The sequence below is a fragment of the Lontra canadensis genome, unplaced genomic scaffold (assembly GCF_010015895.1).
Source record: "Lontra canadensis isolate GAN:19392208 unplaced genomic scaffold, GSC_riverotter_1.0 scaffold85, whole genome shotgun sequence".
NCBI classification, from domain to species: domain Eukaryota; kingdom Metazoa; phylum Chordata; class Mammalia; order Carnivora; family Mustelidae; genus Lontra; species Lontra canadensis.
The window spans coordinates 8,687,914-8,707,323 of NW_022631079.1; the positions used below are offsets into that span (position 1 = coordinate 8,687,914).

A 19,410-nucleotide genomic window follows, 5' to 3' on the forward strand; every position below is an offset into this window, starting at 1 on the left:
ATATCTGAAAACAAACGGACACGTCACTAAACATAACATGACATTTTTAAACATGTGTCACTCATACACCATTTTTAAAGGCAATAGATTTTTTTTCAAAGATTTTATTTATTTGACAGACAGAGATCACAAGCAGGCAGAGAGGCAGGCAGAGAGAGGAGGAAGCAGGCTCCCCGCCGAGCAGAGAGCCCGATGTGGGGCTCGATCCCAGAACCCTGGGATCATGAAGTGAGCTGAAGGCAGAAGCTTAACCCACTGAGCTGCCCTGGTGCCCCAAAGCAATAGATTAAAAAAAAAAAATTAAACCAAAACATCGTATTGTGGGACAGAGAAGACTTAGCTCAGGGAGTTTGCAGGGCCTAGCTCTCCAAGCACGGATGGGGGACAGCCCATCTGTAGAAGTAGAGGTTCCCTCACCTTCATGCCCATGCTGGCGATAGCCATCAAAATATAGCCCCAGTTAATAAAACCAATAGTTATAAAATAAAATCATATAAATTGGAAAAACACTTCGAATTTTCAACGAAGCATCATATCACATTTTCCATTTTGGAATGCAGGTTCTTCACTCTTGCAATGGACAAAACTACTGGTTCCCATTTTGATTATAATAAGTGGACCTCCATCTCAAGTACCCCAATAATTTAATTAGTTGAATTACGTACAAACACATTTTTTACGAGCCTTCTTGTAAAAGTTAAGTGTGATGGTAAGGAATAATTTAATGCATTATTTTGGAGTTTTTATTCAAATAAAAATATTTTAGAATTGGTTATTTGTATTAATTATGGACATTTAAATTTTTATGATATTTATATTACATATGTAATCATATTACATATGTATTTATAGAAATATATAAATATCAAGGATATTTTGAGGTTGCTAAACAAAACCTATAAATTTCTGCTGTAACAGTCAGTACATTTTTAAAATAAACACAATATTTTAATTTTTTTTAACTAGGCTCCATGCCCAGTGTGGAGCCCAACATGAGACTTGAACTCATGACCCTGAGATAGAGACCTGAGTTGAGATCAAGAGTCAGATGCTTAACTGACTAAGCCCCCCAGGTGCCCCAGATAAACGCAATGTTTTAAAATGGCCAATTACATGTTTTACTCCCAATTTTATTTTCATGCCTGACTTGACACAGGACCAGAGTGCCACGGGGATGACTGGTAGGTCCCCATGGTGTTGGCCATTCTGTGCCTACATAGTCCATATTCCCAAGGACTCATGCACTCCTTTCCTCCTTCTTCTCTCCTTCTGTCCTCCCCTCCTTCTCTCTCTCTTCCCTTATTCAGACAAACAACATGCTACTGAACAGAAGACAACATTACACCACCACAGGATGGGACTAGTACAAGCTCAAGGGAATGGTTGAGAAGACACTGACCATGAACACAGGAGTCAAAGTGGAAAAGAAGGAGCAGAAGATGTCCCAGGGAAGAATAACAGTCAAGAAAGAAATGAAGGAGGACCTGGGGCCAGTGTTGGTGTCTGTGGCTTACAGAGACCTACGTCAAGGATGTCAATGTGAAACTGATCAGAGTGTGTAAATGTTACTGAAAATTTAAGAAAGTGGAGGACACCCAAACAGAAACCTTTTCAGAGTGGGATACAAAACCTAGAACAAGTCCATGGGGAATATGGCCCTGGATGCCCCCCTTCCTCGGTGCTGCTGGAGGGGGCATGAGACTCTAAGAAGACCCCCATGTACACACCACGTGCACTCTAGAAGTTGGGGGAAGGGAGGGATTTCCAGGTAGAGAACGTGTGTGTGCCACCCCAGGAAGCCATGAAGAATGCCTGGTGTTTTTAGGAACAGCAAATATCATTGTAATTGGAGTCTAAAGAAGTGAAACCAAAGAGAGAAGCTGCATCTAAGAGACATTATATGCCAAGATAAGCAATATGGACATTTTCTCAATATCAACAGGGCAGTGAAAGTAGAAATGGGGGGGACAATAATTAGCACTTTGGGCTATAAATCATATCATATACAATTACTGTCAAAAACAAAAGTGCAAAGCTCTATCCTTGAACAATTGCTCTTATTAATAGTAAGAATGAAGACAAGACAGAAGCTCCACTAGTAAGCCACGGAAGCCGCATAGTTTTGCGAGTTGCCGTGACTGTTATCGGTCCACAGTTTTAGGTTAGGAGACCCCCGTGGTGCACAGCTTGTATTTGCTGACTTTAGGGTGCAGGCAGGTCCTTCCCGGGACCAGGCCTGCAGTTTTGATCTCCCTGGGACTGACCTCTCCCCCAAGGAGGTGGTACCACCTCACGAAGAACATCAAGCTAATGGCAAATCGCCATCAAAGACCTTGTTCTGCTTTGAAGTCAGTAAATCTGAAGAGTAATGGTTGGAAGGAGAAGCTGATTTTATGGGATCAAAGAGAAAATGGAGTATCGGGTGTCCCAGGCGCTTGCCTCACTAAGCACGTTCACGGATCTCAGACACAAAAGGAGGGGAGGCGATGGCCTGTGGAAAGAGGGGGGAAAGGGCGGGCAGCATCACGAAACCATCTCCAGTGAATGTTGCATGGAAAGGCCAACACAGAGACAAGTTCGGAAAGCGGAGCCTGTCTGAGCTCAAGAAGATGGTGGAGCGAGGCTGAAGGGGACCCTTGAATCTAGGATGGGGTCGCTTTAGGGACGGTGAGCCCCACCTCCAGAAGGTCTCCCTGCCTGTGGGATCAGCAAAGGGGCGATGGTATCCTTACTTTGCAGCAGCTCCCTGTGCCCCACAGCGCCCACACCCTCCCAGACCCCGAGACCACAGAAGCCCAGAGTCCCACAGCCACTGTATGCACGTTCCTGCCTTCCTCCTTCCAGAAGCCCCTCCCTACCCCAGCTCACTCCGCAAGCCCTTCACTCAGAAAACTGACTGACCGCCCTCCTTCCTAGGCCCCAGGACCGTGTTCCAATATTTCACATTTGTTTTGTACAATTTTATGACTTCTCATAAAATCCTGACAGAGAAAACCAATCATTTTAGAAGAGCCCCCTACATCCAGTCCCTAACACAGTTCTTTGCAAATAGCAAGTGTCCGATAAATTCTGACATGGCACGTGAGGGAACAAAGAAATGAAAGCCTGCATAATATAATAGTTATGAAAACCAAATTTGGGGGGAAGACAGAGTTTTTAAATCCTAGGTCCAGTACGGAATAGCTCTCGCAAACATCTCCATGTCTCCACGGTCAAGTTCTTCTCCCTCGAGGCCATACCAGATCCGTCTGGCTGGTGTGGTTGTGGAATGAGAAAATGTCTGCTAGGTAGGATCTGACATATTAAACATTCCACCTGTGACAGATCTCACTGACACTTTTCTGCAAAGCTAATGCTCTGATCAGGTATGAAATGAAGTGTGACCAAAAACCCAACCTCCCACGATGTTACTCTTTGGGTTATTCTCCAGTTTTCTAGAAATTTTTCTTTAATATTTTTTCTTTTTGTACTATTTTAAAAATTCCAGTATATTCCAAATCATCAAAATGGCAACAGTACAGTCAATTTCCCCACAGACATCACTGAATGCGTTTCTGCTTGTGTTCATGCTCACAATGGCTGTGACTTTTGTCCCTCTGCTCATCAGTGGGGAAAAGAGGGAAGACACAACACATAAATGATGTTCAAACAAGGGTTCACATCAAGGAAAGTGGGGATTTGAGCAGCGAATATGGGAGAAGCCCAGAGTCATTTTGGATTACGGGGAAAACAAGATCACCTGTTGTCCCCTGCGTCCCCACACCAGGGTCACCTCAGTGCCCAAGAATGGCACCATCCATCACAGTGAATTGCTGTGGTTAACTTGGACCTCGTTGTTTGGATGACACACCCACTCTGAAACAGGTATCCTGCTCTCTCCTGGGATTCTCGGATTCTGAGGCTCAGTTCAGGCCCACCTCTATGTTCACCTAAAGTAACAAAAGACAGAAGTATCCAGGCTCTCCACAAAAACACACAGAGATGCCTAAAAAGTTAGAAACAACTCAAGCTCAGTTTTCAGCCTGGCCATGAGAGCATGTCCCTCTGTCACTGATTTTGGGGCAGGGAGAGGGGTAAACAGCACTTACGGTACGTGCATCCGTACACTTCTATCCTCATTCCGATCCTGCCCTTGGGGCTCCAGGCTAAGGGGAGGAAGCGCAGGAACCTGGCTTCGAGGGGAGGCTGCAGTCGGTGATGCACCACGCTGTCCGCATTTGTGTTTCCTGGAAAACTCTGGGAGAGAACGGAGAAAAGGATCAGAGTGTCTGCAGAACTCAGAGCTCCAGGCTCTTCTCCTGTGGGTTAGGGACAGAAGCTTCACTCTGTTCTTATGCAAAAGCCTGCCTGCTTTATAGAAAGTCTGCTAATGTTTAAGAGGGATGTGACCACATTTCCTGGGGCCTGGATTATTGTTCTAAGCTTTCCTTATTTGCAGGAATTTACATTTACATTTTTACATTAACATTTCAGCAGCACCATTAAGCTGGCTGTAAACCTGCCACCCTTGAAGGCTTGCTCTTCCCCTAAAGCATTTTCCTCATCTCTAAGCAGCAAAGACCCTCTCCTGCAGCCCCACATCCAAGGCAATCAAGTGCGATGTTGCATCTCTTCCTTGCCATCTGTGCAGGAAGAACCCTCGACTCTGGGGTATGAGCACTGGGAGGGACCTACACAGGGTTCTAATTCCAAACCCTTCATTAATAAAGGCAAAACCGAAGTCCAAGAAAGTAAAAAGAGTCTGCGGAGGTAGGGACAGCGGCTACCCGGAATGGCCAAGACTAGATACTGGGCTTTGGATTTCAATCGCAGTGTTCTTAGTGTGCAGTCAGGCTGTCCACAAGTTAGCCGCATTTCCAGAGCACTGGGGAGACCCACAAGACAGAGGGCTGCCCTTGCCTGGACACAGGCACCTGGCCTCAGGCTAGAAGGGGCCAGTGTGAGCATAATGGACATTGTTACAGGGGATGAGTAACTCGTTTCTCACCGCATTGATTTCATATGCAGATCAGCATATGGGGAAACCCAAAAAAGGGTGATGCATATACACACACCGATCATATCACTAATGACTTAATCTATTTAGACAGCTATGTTACTAATGATTTGCTCAGTTTTTCAAAGGTAACACATACATGTGAGAAGAATCGGAGAACAAAGCACAGACTCCAACACCAGGAAGTGCGTCCCCACGCAGCCTCTCCGCCCTGACCTGCAACCTCTGTTGAATGCTCCTGAAGTGCTCTGTACTTGCGTCCGGGAAGAAAAAGGTGGGTGGGCTTCCGATGACATGGACTTAGTTACCTCTGTCGGCGAATCCACTCCCCTCACCCCCACGGTCCTGCCTACCTTAGCATTAACTCCCGAACAGCGATCTTCCAGAAGCTGGTGTGTGCCTATGAAGTCCCCTGAGACGCTGGGCTCCTCTGTCCTGCCACCTGGGCCCCAGAACCTCCGCTAGCCTCCTTCGCACCAGGATTTCGACGGGCTCTTCCTGCTCTGGGCATTTCGGTGTCTGCCCCCGACAATGTACACCCCCTTTTAAAACTGATTCCATCGACTCTTCCTCAGATTGTCCATCTGTTTTCCCAGAGGACCTATGCAACAGCAAAGCCATAACAGCCTAAGGTTTTCCAATTGTAACACAGCATCTTAGCGGAAAATGATGCCCCATCCAAGGACCTTACTGGTCTATGCTCTGAAAACAAACAGAGCCCCAGCTATGGTGCGTCTCTTCTAAAAACCCATGTCAACTGGTACATCTACCTCAATGCTATCAGTTTTTTGGAACCCCCTGTCAAAAGTTCAAGTTCTGCATTCTTTGATCTCTCCAAGTTTTATCATCCAGAGGGCCAAAGATATTCTCCTTCATATAGTAGTAATAAAATGAGGGAACAGAAGACTTGACCCTTTCTCATGCTCACTTACACCAGAAGGACACACTCCACCTCCCACTGCAGTTAAAAGGGTCAGACATACTCACGCCGCACGGGAGCAAAGCTCGTAGTTGGGCCAAAAAGAATGCCCATCCTGTCGTTTTGCTTTGTGAAATCCTAGACCTGGCTTAACATCCAAACCCAACCAAACCAAGCCCAAGCACTACTCGGGCTTGTAAGCCATGACAAGCAGGTAGGAACAGACGGAACCAAGAACACACACAGAAAACTCAAATGTGGTATCAGGGCCAGTCTCAAACCCTATAACACTTCCTCTTGGCTAGTGAATGAAACATCATCTGGGAAGCCCTCTGGCCTCTCTCTCTTGCTCAGTGGAAGCGCCATCTTTGTCCAGTGTCATCTGTTCTTCAAGGGTTGGCAACCGTTACACCAAGAGCAGGCAAACCCTCTCCATTGCCTCCATGCTCTGAATGGGAAGTCAGGAACATGCCCTCCCTGCCCCCAGCTTCCTGCAAGAATTGCAAGCTGGCATGGGTAGGAGTTGCTTTGTACCAACATCACCACTGTCCAGCACACACTCCTAACTGTTATTACAGGCTCCCAGACCCACTGCCTTCATCCACAAAACCAGCTTGGTCCAGCGAACTCTGAAAGTTGAGGAGCTATTACATGCGATAATACCTGACAATCATGTTCCCACACCTGCCTGGAGGTAGGTGGTCCACAAGCACCAGCCACTGTGGACATGGCCTTGGCTGCCATTTTGGTTATGGCAGGCGCATCTGGCAGAGGCTGCTCATCTGTCCAACTCTGCATCATGTTCCTTAAACTCTGTCTCGGGTTCAAGACCTGAGACGTGCAGATCAATGTCGGCTCCCACATTCACTGTGATGCCAAGGTTACAATTCAACCTCAGAACTGAAGTCCATGTTTATCTGAGGGTAACTGACAAAAACTAGGAAAGGTATTTGAACAAATTGTTTTATTTTCCTTGGATATCATTACTTCCTTCTGAAGCACTTTGTCCGTGGAAGGTGAATTCTGGACACCTTCATTCAGACTGTGTGATGGCAATGCCATAGAGCAAAAGGAATTTCTAGTGCTGTTTTAATGGAATTTAGACAGAATACTATTTAAGGAATATTTCAAGTGGCAATAATGTCTTAATAGTTTATGAAAAGAGGAGATTCAGAAGGCACTCTTTAAAACTTCTGAGAATCTGTATACGAAGCATTTGTCACACACGATTTTAATTACATTCAGAAATTGGAACATATGTATGTATGTGTGAACAGCTGTGTGACCATGATAATTCATTCTAATTTTAAGGGACCACATTATTTTGTCTTACAAAGAACTATCACCAGTCCACAGAGACTGGGTAGAAATCAATCTATGCATTTCTTTAAAGATACAGAAGTTAAATGAAATGACTTTGGCACAAGACGGATCCCTACTAGCATGTCACTTTCAATTTCAGGGCTCATTACTGAAATGATCCCATATATTTTGGTGAAGCTAGTGTTTATCTCTTAAGAGGTAGTGTGATCTGTTCTTTGCCGTATGTATTTTTGCTTTGCTTTTCCAGAACAGATCTGGGTGAACAGGCCACACAGACTTGCAGGAACAAAGGCCCACTCTGTGTTCTAGTAAATGGGAAGATGAACGAAGGACCGCTCTGTGTTCTAGTAAGTGGGAAGATGAAAACCCCATCTTCCCCATCTCTCATGATAGGAGTGACCTCGGGGAAGCCAGCATTTTCATGTGTAAAGTAAGAACAAGAAAACCTCTCTTACGATTTTGATGAGTTAGTGGGAGGAGTTCCATGGGCCTGTCTTTCTGGCATCCCTCTTGGCTCGCTAGCATTAAGAAACACACCGACGAGACTCTCCCCATGACTGATCACCAGGGACACTTCTCTGGACACGGACTCAATATCCGGTCACTTTAAAGGCATCACATTGAATCCTTTGTCCACTATTAGGAGCAGACGATGTCTGATGAAGTCTTCCGTTTCCACGTTAGTTAAGTTGAAGGTAACCCGAGTCCATGGCTTGGGCTCCGCTCACGTGCTAGAAACACGTTTCTGAGATAATTTGTTTTAGGAATCGGTGACATTTCTGAAAAGCTGCCAACTCTGCACTGATTGAGTTAGCAGTCTATGTTAGTAGACTATAAATCCGGAGAAGGGATCATTGGGAGACTTCCGCGGAGCCATGGACTCAGTTGTAAACTGAGTCATCACAATTCCACATTGGAGTCAACAAATGACCTCAAGATGCCTATATGTATTAGTCATTTCAGGGTTTGAAATATCTGTGTCCTAAGGTCGGCTTTTATACCAATGCCTTCTTTCCAAACACAAGCGGTATTGCCTATAGAAACAGGTCTTGGTGATTTTAAAAATAAATAAATATTAAGCCTCTACTGCGGGCCCCTAGGAAATCCGAGCTTCATTATTCACTCACCGCTGTTCATTTTATTTTAAAACCTCTGAGGTAGGAGGAAGGATGTTGCCAAGATCAAGAGAGTGTGCAAGAATCCCCAAGCTCTAATTCTGGCCATTTTAATTACGGGGCCATGATGGTCTTGGGCAAGATGCTTAACTCTCCCCACATCTCAGCTTCTTCATGAGCAATGGGGGAATAATAATAATTACTGTTACTATTAAAAATAATATTTTGTCCCCATTATTTCCAGAGGCTCACGGACCATGAAAGGACGTACTAAAATTATTTCCTGTCATTTTACTGAGTGAGCCAGACTGGGATGTCAGAAGTATGACCTGGAGGGAGGGCCTGACCCCTTAGATGTCAGTCAGCCAGGCGCTTCATGCGTGGTGAGCGCTAGAGTTTAACTCGTGCAGATGAGTTGACTTCAACAGTGTCCTAGAAAGTGAACGAATAATCTCCCTTCTCACTTAAAACAACCAGACAGGTGCCTGATGAGCATCTTCTGATGTGACAATCTCAGTGTGTTGGAAAAATTGTGCACTTAGTAAGCATATCCTGGTTTCTTTCACAGACTCAGTGGAAGCAAGTCACACAGTCAAACCAGTGACTGAGCAAAAAGAGATGACCATGTCTCTGGGTCCCAGCACCTTCCCCTACCTGGAGAGGGAACCCACCCTGTGACTGAGCACAGCTACACCTACCAGAAACCCATAGTGCCTGGCCCTGGACTCATCCGCATCCCAAGGCCAAAACAGGTGCAGGAAACAGGGTCCCGAATGCTGCTCTTCTTTAATGTGCTTTTGTAATCTCAGCTGTATAAAAGGATAATGTAAACATATCCAAAATATTATTGAAATGAAGTATTTTTAAAACACGTTGAGAAGTTGTAGGCCTTTACTGCTTAGTTTTACCTTCTTGAAATACGAACCCAGCAGAAAAGACAAGACCGGTTTCTGAGTCTGTAAAAAAACCAGTAGGGTTTCACAATGCTCCTCCCTTCCCTATCTTCTTACGTGATCAGGAGAAATACATTTTATAAGCTATCTGGAAGGCCCACCGGTGTTGGCAAAGAGGTTGAAAGTAGAGAAAAAGCCAGAAAAAATATTTCCAATAGAAAAAAAATCATACTTTAAAAGCAATGTATGGTTATTGAAAACAATACCAGAACATCGCAAAAAAAAGGTGTGTGGTTTGATACGTGGCACAAGCTTATTTTCTGGAAACCGAATTAGCTTTCAGTATTTGAAGAGTGACACCAAAGAACAAAATGAGGTGTTGTTAGTGTTATGAGAAATGCCTCAAATGAGTGTTTCATAGTGTGCCTCTCCTATCAGCAACTTGAAGGAATTAAATAAGTTAATTGAATGAGAAGAATTAAATATATAACTTGACTTAAATATTAACTTGAGTCCAGGCAGAGTTTGGGGGCATTCTTTAACAACTCACATTATTGGCAGAACAGCATGATCCTCGTAGCCTCCTGCATATGTTCAAAATAATGATATATCAAATGGGTTATTTGTACAAAAGTTAGAAGATTTCTCATCGAGAAGTACCCGCGACGTGAAGAGATACCATATGTATTTAATTCAACATTAAAATACTTTATAAATTAGGGAACTTGGGGCACCTTGGGGTGGTTCAGTGGGTTAAAGCCTCTGCCTTCGGCTCAGGTCATGATCCCAGGGTCCAGGGATCGAGCCCCATGTCGGGTTCTCTGTTCCACAGGCATCTGCTTCCTCCTCTCTCTCTGCCTGCCTCTCTGCCTACTTGTGATCTCTGTCTGTCAAATAAATAATTTTAAAAAAATATATTTAAAGTAGGGAACCCATATAACTTGCTGTGATGGGCTAAATTGTGTCCCTCACCCCTAATTCATATGTGGCAGCCTGAACCCCCCATACTTCCGAATGTGACTGTTTGGAGACAGGGTCTATAAAGAGGTGATCAAGGCAAAATGAGGCCATTGGAGTGAGTCCTTATCTGACGAGCCTGGGTCGTTACAAGAGGAAATCTGGACACACAGAGACCCCAGGGAACGTGCACATGGAAGGAAGATCCCGTGAGTACCCAGGGAGTACCCAGTTGTCACACGTCAACTGCAGCACAATAAATTGGGGGGGGGGACTTCACACCAGCATTAGATGTCTTGAGCAAAAACTCCCCATTTTTAAATACCTTCTGAGGGAGACTGAATACCACTGGGCAACTAAAAAAATACTTCTGAAACCTTCTCTGTGGCTTCCCATTTCTTTCAAGAGGCTAACTGCCAGGTGCCTGGCCAGCTCAGGCAGAGGAGTGTGCAACTCTTGATCTCAGGGTCTTGAGTTCAAGCCCCACCTGGGGTTTATTAAATAAGTTGCTCAGTAAATAAACTTTAAATAAATATATATTTTTAAGAGGCAAATGGCCCATTTTAATACAGGGGAACAAGCAAACAATCCTGCAGTAGTAGAATGAAAATGTTTTCCGAAATGAAATTCTGAAATGAAAGTTCCGAATGAAATGGTTTTCAAAATTTTCTTCTCCAATAGATATTTGGATTTATCCTAGACTGTTTATAAGGGAAACACACTCACCCTCCCAAGATTCTGCTGTCATACATACAAAAAACCAGAGTCACTTCTGAGTGGTAGGCACAACTTTGCATTCAAAGGAAGTGTTAATTTATATAGGATTTAACCAAATAAGTTAAAAATTGTATCAAGATCAAATAGCTGTTTTTCAACTAATTGTCTATCTAAAGTTGTTTTGGTCATTTTAGAAACCCTTTGCCCCCCAAGAAGCTCTTTTCTTAGCATTTTAAATTTGAGTTACCAATACTGTTAAACAAAAATGATTAGGGTCACTATGAGTTCAGAATTAATTCTGACACAAGAATTGTGCTTAAAATAGGATAAAAGAAATACGTATCTGAGAAGTAAGTTGAAGTGAGTATGAAGTAAGTCCTTTGCCACGTTGACTCACCATTTTCCAGGGACGATAAAAGGCTGTGGGGGCCAGAGCAGAGGGAAGACAATTCTCCATAGGTTTCTCCCATTTCTGCACATCTTACAGAGTGAAGCCCTGACTGTCTTTTCTTCTGAACTGTCTTGCAAGGACATGTATATAGAAAGCAGCCCTGTAAGATCTTTTTTTTTCCTTCCAGGCGAAGGGCAGGCATGCTTCCTGCACAAAAGACTCAGGTTCCTGGACTCTTGTAACATAAGCCCCTGAGTGTGCAGACATCCACCTGGGCATGACACACACTCACATGACACACGTGTGACGTAGGGTCAAGGGGAACCAAGGCCAGGATGCAATGTTGCCTGCCAATAACCAAGTCAGTCCCACGCTCCCCATCTCTGACCCAGGAGTCTCCCATCTCCTCCCACATTCAGGAAAGAGGAAGGCGAACTTGTTGCAAATAGAGCAAAAACTCAAACACCTCACAGTTCTAGATGGAAAGTTGAAGTTCATCTCCCTGCAGACTTCTGAGAACATGTAGGGAAAAAGGCATAGGACTAAACACTTTACTTCATTCAAGCCGCTATGCAAACATTTGTACATTTGACTATATTGGTCTGTTATGTTGTTCTCTTTTGTTTGCTTTTGTTAATGCATGAATCCAAATTATTTTTTAATTTATTTTTAAATGTTACACAGTTTCTTAATAAAAAAATACCAAGAAAAAACAAAATGTGGTCTGTGTTCTCACTAGCAAGAAAACTCCTGTTGACATGGAAAATAAATGAGGAACATAAATGGCTTGGCTAGAAAAGTCAAGTAGTGCAGAACAGCTTAACACGCAGAAGCCACTCTTCCTGCCCTCTCCCTGTCCCCAGTTAGCCATTGTTTATGGTTTACTGCTTCCCACCTTTTTTTTTTTTTTCCAGATTTTCTGGTAGGGATCCCCGTGATTAGGGACAGGCAGACATGAAGTCCCCGGCTAAGGCACAACAGGGGCCATCCCTCTACCACAGAATCCTTCCCATCACTAACCAGGTTCTAGAGAAGCTCCAGCTGATATCCCAGGCACTGGGGGAAATAATTAGCAAATACTGCTCATGCCTCCCCCCAGCAGGAAAGCAAGCTGGATCCACAAAACACCAGTCCCTGATACCTGGATAGATCCCTCCTCCTTTCTCCTCCAAAAGGGAAGCAGGGAGGAGAGATCCACCCAGGTCCCAATCTTCAGAAAGACCTATCAGGAGCTCATGTTTGGTTTAATCACTTAAGCCGGATCAAGTGAAGTCACGTTAGTAAACTGCTTAGCACTCATTTTTATTCAACACGTGGCGTGATAAGAAAGCATGCCTCTCATTACCTACACACTGCATTTGCTCAATGTAAGTTTTGTGGCGCTATATTCTACTCAACGTATTCGGTCTCCACAGTTTGTCTCTGCAGTAAAATTTCCACCTACATAAAATTTTCAGAGATTTGGAAGAAATCTGCATTATGTTCTGTGTACAACTCAGATCTTTTCCATTTCAAAATGTTTACCTCTGTATTTCAGTATGCTTGACGATCTCATTTATAATCTCAGGGTATGTTTTAGACTCTTTAGATATGCAGACTAAACTAGAATCTGGGATTCCAGAGACACAGGGGGTGATGACATTATAGTCTGAGCTCCTGCTAGTGTCAGGGAGGACTTCCCATCTCTTGGAGAGGGCCCTAGACACAACTGACGCGAGGCAGATGAACAGGAGAAGAAGTGTGTTCATACAAATGGGAGAGGAGAAGCTAGCTCAGGGCTGAAGCTGGAGGCTAATTAGACCTCATTTAGCAGGGGAAGAGGGAGGAGGCAGGGTTCGTAAGGGAAGAACAAAGTAGTTGCTTTAGGAAAGACAAATGGGTTTTAGGGAGAATGAACCAGAGATGGGGCAAGATTTGTTTATGCAGGTGAAAGCGGTTTTTCTTTTTCTGCACCATGAACAGAGGATGTGGCAAGGATTTAGGGTGGGTTTATCTCAGTCTCTCTCCTGGGATTGGATCCACCTCGAGGAAGGGACTCACAGCTGCCTCACCTCTCAGAAGCGGCTGCTTTGAGTCACATTAGCACCTTGAAGGCTTCTTTCTGCAGCTGTTCGCCAATGCCTTCAGGTTAAAATCTTCTTAATGCCAGTTCAGGGTTCAGAGAGGGTCCCCCTACTTGGAGCCCCTCCCCGTGTCCTCACCATGAGCTCCCCCCCCTCACCCCATGGGGCCATGCCTGTTCTTTACTCTGCACAGAGGACAAAAACTGGCTTCCCCGAGGTCTGCTGGCCAGAGGCAGAGCAGGGTTCCTCCCAGGGCTGTCGGACTCCAAAGCCCTTTGAGATCCGACCACTAGAGACATCTCAGAGCCACCTCAATCCAAACCTCCTTGCGATCTTCAATCACTTTGGCTCACTGTCAGCCACTACCTGAGATCCTGGACCATCTCCTTAGCCACTCTGTGCCTGTAAAAGAACAGCAGCACTCACTGCTAATCATGTTACTTCTACTGACTATCATCAATTTTGTAGGCAGCAAGGCCTTCTCAGAAACACCCAGAGACCAAGCCCATCCCATACTGAGAGATGCCCAGCAACTGTTGCTGTTGGGCTGTGACAAACACCATGGCAGGGGCCATGAACGCCCCGGTGCGAACAGGGGAGTGGGGAGGGCGCCCTGAGGGCAGGCATCCTGCACTGCCGACTCCTATGATGAGGTTCTCCTCCGGAAGCTTGTGTGCACACCACTACGGACCTCGCCTCCCCCAGTGAGAGAGGAGCTTTACTACGCATCCTCGCAATCCATTTCCGATGGTGTTTGGCCACTTATGTAATGGAAGACCATCGGTTTCTAAAATTTCATGATATTTACATAAACTAAAAATTTTGTTTTTTAGACTCTATCTATTGGTGGGAAGGGGCAGAGGGGGAGGAGCAAAGGAGGGAGGGAGGAGGACAAGCAGACTCCCCACCCAGTGGTGAGCCCAGGCCGCCGAAACTCAGGACCTGAGATCATGACCTGAGTTGAAACTGAGTTAGTGCCTTAATCCACTGAGCCAGCCAGGTGCCCCTGAGATTTTTGAACTAACTTTCAAGTATGCAAGAGAGGAGAAAATACGTTACCGAAGTATTCACAAAATGGTAATGATGGTGATGTTCTGTGCTTGTGTAGGGTTTCCTCCTCATGAAGCCCTGAGTCAGGACCTTGGCTTAGAGCACCTCGCTCACAACCCTAACCCCTCCTTTAACCCCTCCCCTAACCACTCCCCTAACCCCTCCTCTAACCTCTCCCCAAACCCCTCTTCTAACCACTCCCCTAACCACGCCCAATATCCCCTCCCCTAACCCCTCCCCTAACCCCTCCTCCAACCACTCCTCTAACCCCTCCTCTAACCACACCCTAACCACTCCCACCTTCCCAGGAATCAATCCATGTAACTGATGAAGAGCGGGAAAGGTTGTTGCTGTTGTCTGCTTTGTAAAGCAAGGTTGCTTGTTGCCACCTCTCTTCTGGATTATTTCACAGACATTAGACAAAGCTTTACAAGAAAGTTCTCCCTCATCTAGGAGAGTGGATCTTCCCACGTTTTATCACAAACCTTTCCTACAAACATTTCAGAAATGCCAATATAATACATCATATTTTCTACAAATGAATACAAGCAAAGATTTATCTCATTCATGTAAATGCTAAGAAAGCAAGACAGCGAATTAGTGATTGAAGCCTCGCACCTGAGGCTTACGCAGACGAGCAGAGCCCTGCAGTCGATCAGCTACAGAGAAGGACGATACACATAAACGACGTCGACTTTGCAATCATGGAGAACTATGATGTGGGATTTGAAAAGTCCTAGAAGTGGTCACTGCCTTTCAAAACATCCCTCCTATTTTTCCCACAGAGCCCAAGGGCCAGCGAGGCCTCGAACTTTTGATTTACCATGAGTTGTAAAGGCTTTTCAATCTGGAGAAGTAAGTCCCTTTCGAAATGGAACCACCCTTTCGTGGCATTCTTTTAAGTCAGGTTTTCTCCTTCGTTTCTTCATCCAAATGTATTTGTCAAACAGCCAGAGTCGGCATGGAGCCTGGAAGAGGACCCCCCATCAGCCTCTTTGCTGGCTTGAACCAAACAGACAGACAATTAAAGAAAAGGGCTCACCTGTGCTGAGATCTGACTGTTTCCAGGACACTAAACGTGATATTTTTCATAAGCAGGATCTCAAGAAATCCATGCTATGACCCTGTGTGTTACGGTTAATCAGGCTGTTTTTTATGGAAAGAAAGAAAAACAGAGGTTGAGGTCTGGAAAGTTTCTTGGCCAAGGGGTCATCCCCCGAGAGGCCTGCCCCTGAGACTGAGGGTGGGAGGTTTCTGGAATAATGTCCCCCACACTAGGGCATGTGCTGGGAGGAATGTACTTACTGACAGGAGGTTTTATCTACACATACACCTCGGTTTTCCTACCAAATAGGACTGCTGCGTCATGGAAACACTAAGTAGGAATTCTCAGGGGAAACGCCAAGGAAGAAACATCGACACTAGGGTGCTGAGTGACTGTCTAAGTCAATCCTTCATCTGTCTCATGCCTTCAACTACCCTGTCAGGATGTGGAGGGTTCAGACGAATGGGCTCAGAAGCCCTACAAACTCTGACTAAAAGAAAGACCCCATGACAAGATTTCACCAATGTCCAGGAGTTTAAAGGACAGCAGAGAGAGCCAAGATTCCACATCAGAAGCAGCCAGGGACATCTGGAGGAGAAAGGTACAGCTTAGTCCCTCACAGGCCTGCTCTGCATGGAAAGGAAGGCAGAAAATTCTGGCACTCCTTCCCGTGAGCATTGAAAGACCATCTTTCCTTCATTCAAAACTTACCACCCCCTCAAAAAACAAACAAACAAACAAACAAACAAACGTGACATGCGGAAAGACTGAGCCGGGGCAGTGGTTTCTACCCCAACTATTCCTGAGTTAGTATTATGGTCTTACAATACCTCACTTTTATTGTTTAACTGTCTCTGCTCTGAGTACATTTCAGAGAAAATTCTTAAGTGAGCATTCAAGTGAAGCCATAAAAATGTCCTGTACTGTGATCAAGTGGGCATTTTAATGACTTATAATTACGCTTCTAACGTAGGAAACACTCCATGCATCCCAAGCTAAGCTTGTTAGGGGTCAGAGAGATTCATGAATGTGTGCAGTCTCTGTTATATTTCCATCCTGGGCTGTTTTTCTTCTAAGTGTTTAGAGCTGCTTAAGCAGTGATTTAGAAAAAATACTTTGACTACTTTTATTCACTCTATGAACCCACTTCAAATATTGTGGAAATATTAAAAGATATAATTCTCTCATTCCTTTCTCATACCTCGAATCCTTTTAGTTTGTGTTCTTGAGAACGCTGTGCACTGAAAGGGATGTAAGTGTGCTTGGGTGTCCTGATACAAGGGTGGTGTTTTCCACTCGATGCCTGTTTCTCGAAGGTTCACTTAAGCCCAGAGGAGCTGCTGACATGTTCTGCTGCTTCTGTGGGGGCTCCGCCGTTCCATCACTGGGCTTACTTGCCCTGTTCTGTGCCGCCAACAGTTTACCAGACTCCTGGGGGTCTGTGTTCTGGGATCCTGGCGTCTCAGCTGGACCCACTGGGAGAGCCCTGGAGACCACATGATCTGCCCACAGAGTCCTACCATGGCCCAGGGTAGTAACAGGGAATATCAAGGGCAGTGAGAACACTTAGCACTGTTTCCCTGGGCTCCCTGCCCCCCTTGCCGGGCAGCACCCCACCTCAGCTCCTGGCCACCCACTCCCAGGACGCAGTGGTGGCTGATGCAAACGAGGGTTATAAGAGCCTTCTGCACACATGTGACATACATGTAATCTTAGTGAGGCAGTGGCGGACCAGGGAAGAAAACAGTATCTGTTCAGTAGCTCTAATGCAGAGCTCCACTCTCCTGCAGCGTCCATGCGCAAATCGTTGACTCTTCTTGGACTTCCACTCTTTCCATGCAAAATTGAGGGGACAGTGACTCCCTGGCTAGCCCCCACCATGGAGCAAGGAAGGGGTGCTTGTGATTTGTAAACTGAGAGAAAGCACACAAATACCATGGCCAATGATTTGTGGTACCAGGCCAGGTAGGTAGAAAGAGGTAAAGGCAGGAACAACAACAACAAAAAAAGGTGCAGTGTCCTTTTCTTTCAGAGAGTAACAGATGCACCAAGGAGTCTGAAAGGTGGCCAGGAGCTAGGGTCCAGGGCCCGGTGGACACCACGCACCCCTGAGCCTCAACAGAATGCACAAATCTCAGTTCCACGTCACCATTAATGAACTGAAATATTTCCTCTCTATTGGTTTCAGGTGATGAAAGACTGTTTATATATTTTGGAACTGTCCCAGGCAGTACCAGAGTCTTGGTTTTCTTACCTGAGAAGGAAAATAAGGTTGAAAATGGGAATAAAGGATGAAGACTGATTGTAAATTGTTAGCATTTCCTCTCTCCCTGATGACTCAACATCGCCAGGCAGAGGCTGTGAGCCCCCTCCTGGGCCCACCAGGGTGGTCAGGTTGGCTCCTGTCACAAGGTCCCCAACTCCCCCTCCCCTGTCTGTGACCCAGGGACTCCAAACATACCAGTGAAATCCCCTCAAGGCTTTGTGGCCATCCCAACCCAGAATATAGGAACCTGCCAGGGGTTCTCAGTGGTTAAGGTCTGCACCTACTGGATACGGTCACCTCCTGGACCCACCTGCCGTGTGGCCAACAGCAAGGAGTGCTGGTTGTACCTCCCACCCTAGCACCTGTGATCGTAACAAGTCCGGTCATTTCTTAGCTTTCCTGCACGTGATTTCCACAACCACACTGGAATGTTCCTTAAAGACCCCACAAGGGGGACTAACGTCCCCCACACACAACACAATGGTATTGGCAGAAAACAGAATCTTCATTTTAAATACATGTGGTCTGGGAAAGCTAAGTGATTCACTAAGCCAGACTTCTAGAAGGTTCCTACATCCTAGATGCCTGATGAACTCAGAGAGCCTGTTTCCTGCACAGTGGATCACAACAGCTCAGTTATTCTCTGCCCCAAATCCTTGCTTCCCTGCTCATGACTGACCCCATTCTCATGACCCTCAGCCATGGCTTATGACTTGTCAATTCCCTTTGTGTGAAATACACTAGAAGGAGGACCTTGCATGACAAATGATTGAGACAGAAGAAGTCATATTTCTACCACAGTCTCTTAAAACACTAAGAAACTTCTTAAAACATGAATCAGAAGATGTCAGGACATCTAGCACAGGAGGCTATGCAGCTCTGTCTGAGTGGGCCAGTCCCTCAGATCACTATCTACGACTGATTTTAAAAAGACAGTGTGTACTAAGTAAACGTAATATAACATATAATTTTGGAATGCTTTACAAAAAGGACAGAGTTCCTGATATTATCTTTTTATGATTAAGAAAAGAGTTAGTTTGACCTTTGCTCAGTATTTATTCAAGTGTGATTTTTAAGCCCCAATTTACTAAATGAGATGAACTTTAAAGCTATGGGATATTGTAGCATGAGCAGTTCAGAAGTCCTGAATGCAGCTGAAAGGCTAACCCATGCAGAGAGGATCTAAGGACAGGGGACCCGGAACAATGTGCTTGTGGATATCACCATAGGCTTATGTCACACACGACTTTTCAGTCTTACAGTGAATGGGTTTTGTGAATTCAAAATTATTGTGCAGAAGCTGTCATAGCTGTCCTTGCCTTCCATCATCATTCTGGTGACTAGACACTAGGAATCCTGTAAAATATTTTACATCAGCCCTGCCCACCCACCAGTGATAGAACTACGATGTGCTCTATACATAGGGAATCATTTAAAAAGGTTATTTTCTATGAGATGACAGCTGCTTTCACCTGGAAATGCAGTAAATACTTTCCTTACAAGATTCCTATGACTGACTGGTGAGGAAACACACTGGACACCAAGTGCAAGGGGCTGGAGCCAGGCTCTCAGGGCTGCCCAGGCTGGTGCTGTGGGCGGGAACCAGCACCACCAGATCGGGAACCCCAGAGCCCAGGGTCCATGGGGAAATGCAGCAGGTGCGTTGGTCGGAAGT

General features: G+C 45.3%; 1 protein-coding gene across 1 annotated transcript in view; it reads right to left on the reverse strand.

The window, feature by feature from the left end:
* The window catches only part of LOC116882593 (contactin-associated protein-like 3), a 151,556-nt gene that overhangs the window by 89,346 nt on the left and 42,800 nt on the right, over positions 1 to 19,410 (reverse strand). The window contains exon 4 of the mRNA XM_032883114.1: positions 4,089 to 4,236. Within this exon, the coding sequence (XP_032739005.1) occupies positions 4,089 to 4,236 (148 nt within the window). The remainder of the gene's footprint in view (positions 1 to 4,088; positions 4,237 to 19,410) is intronic.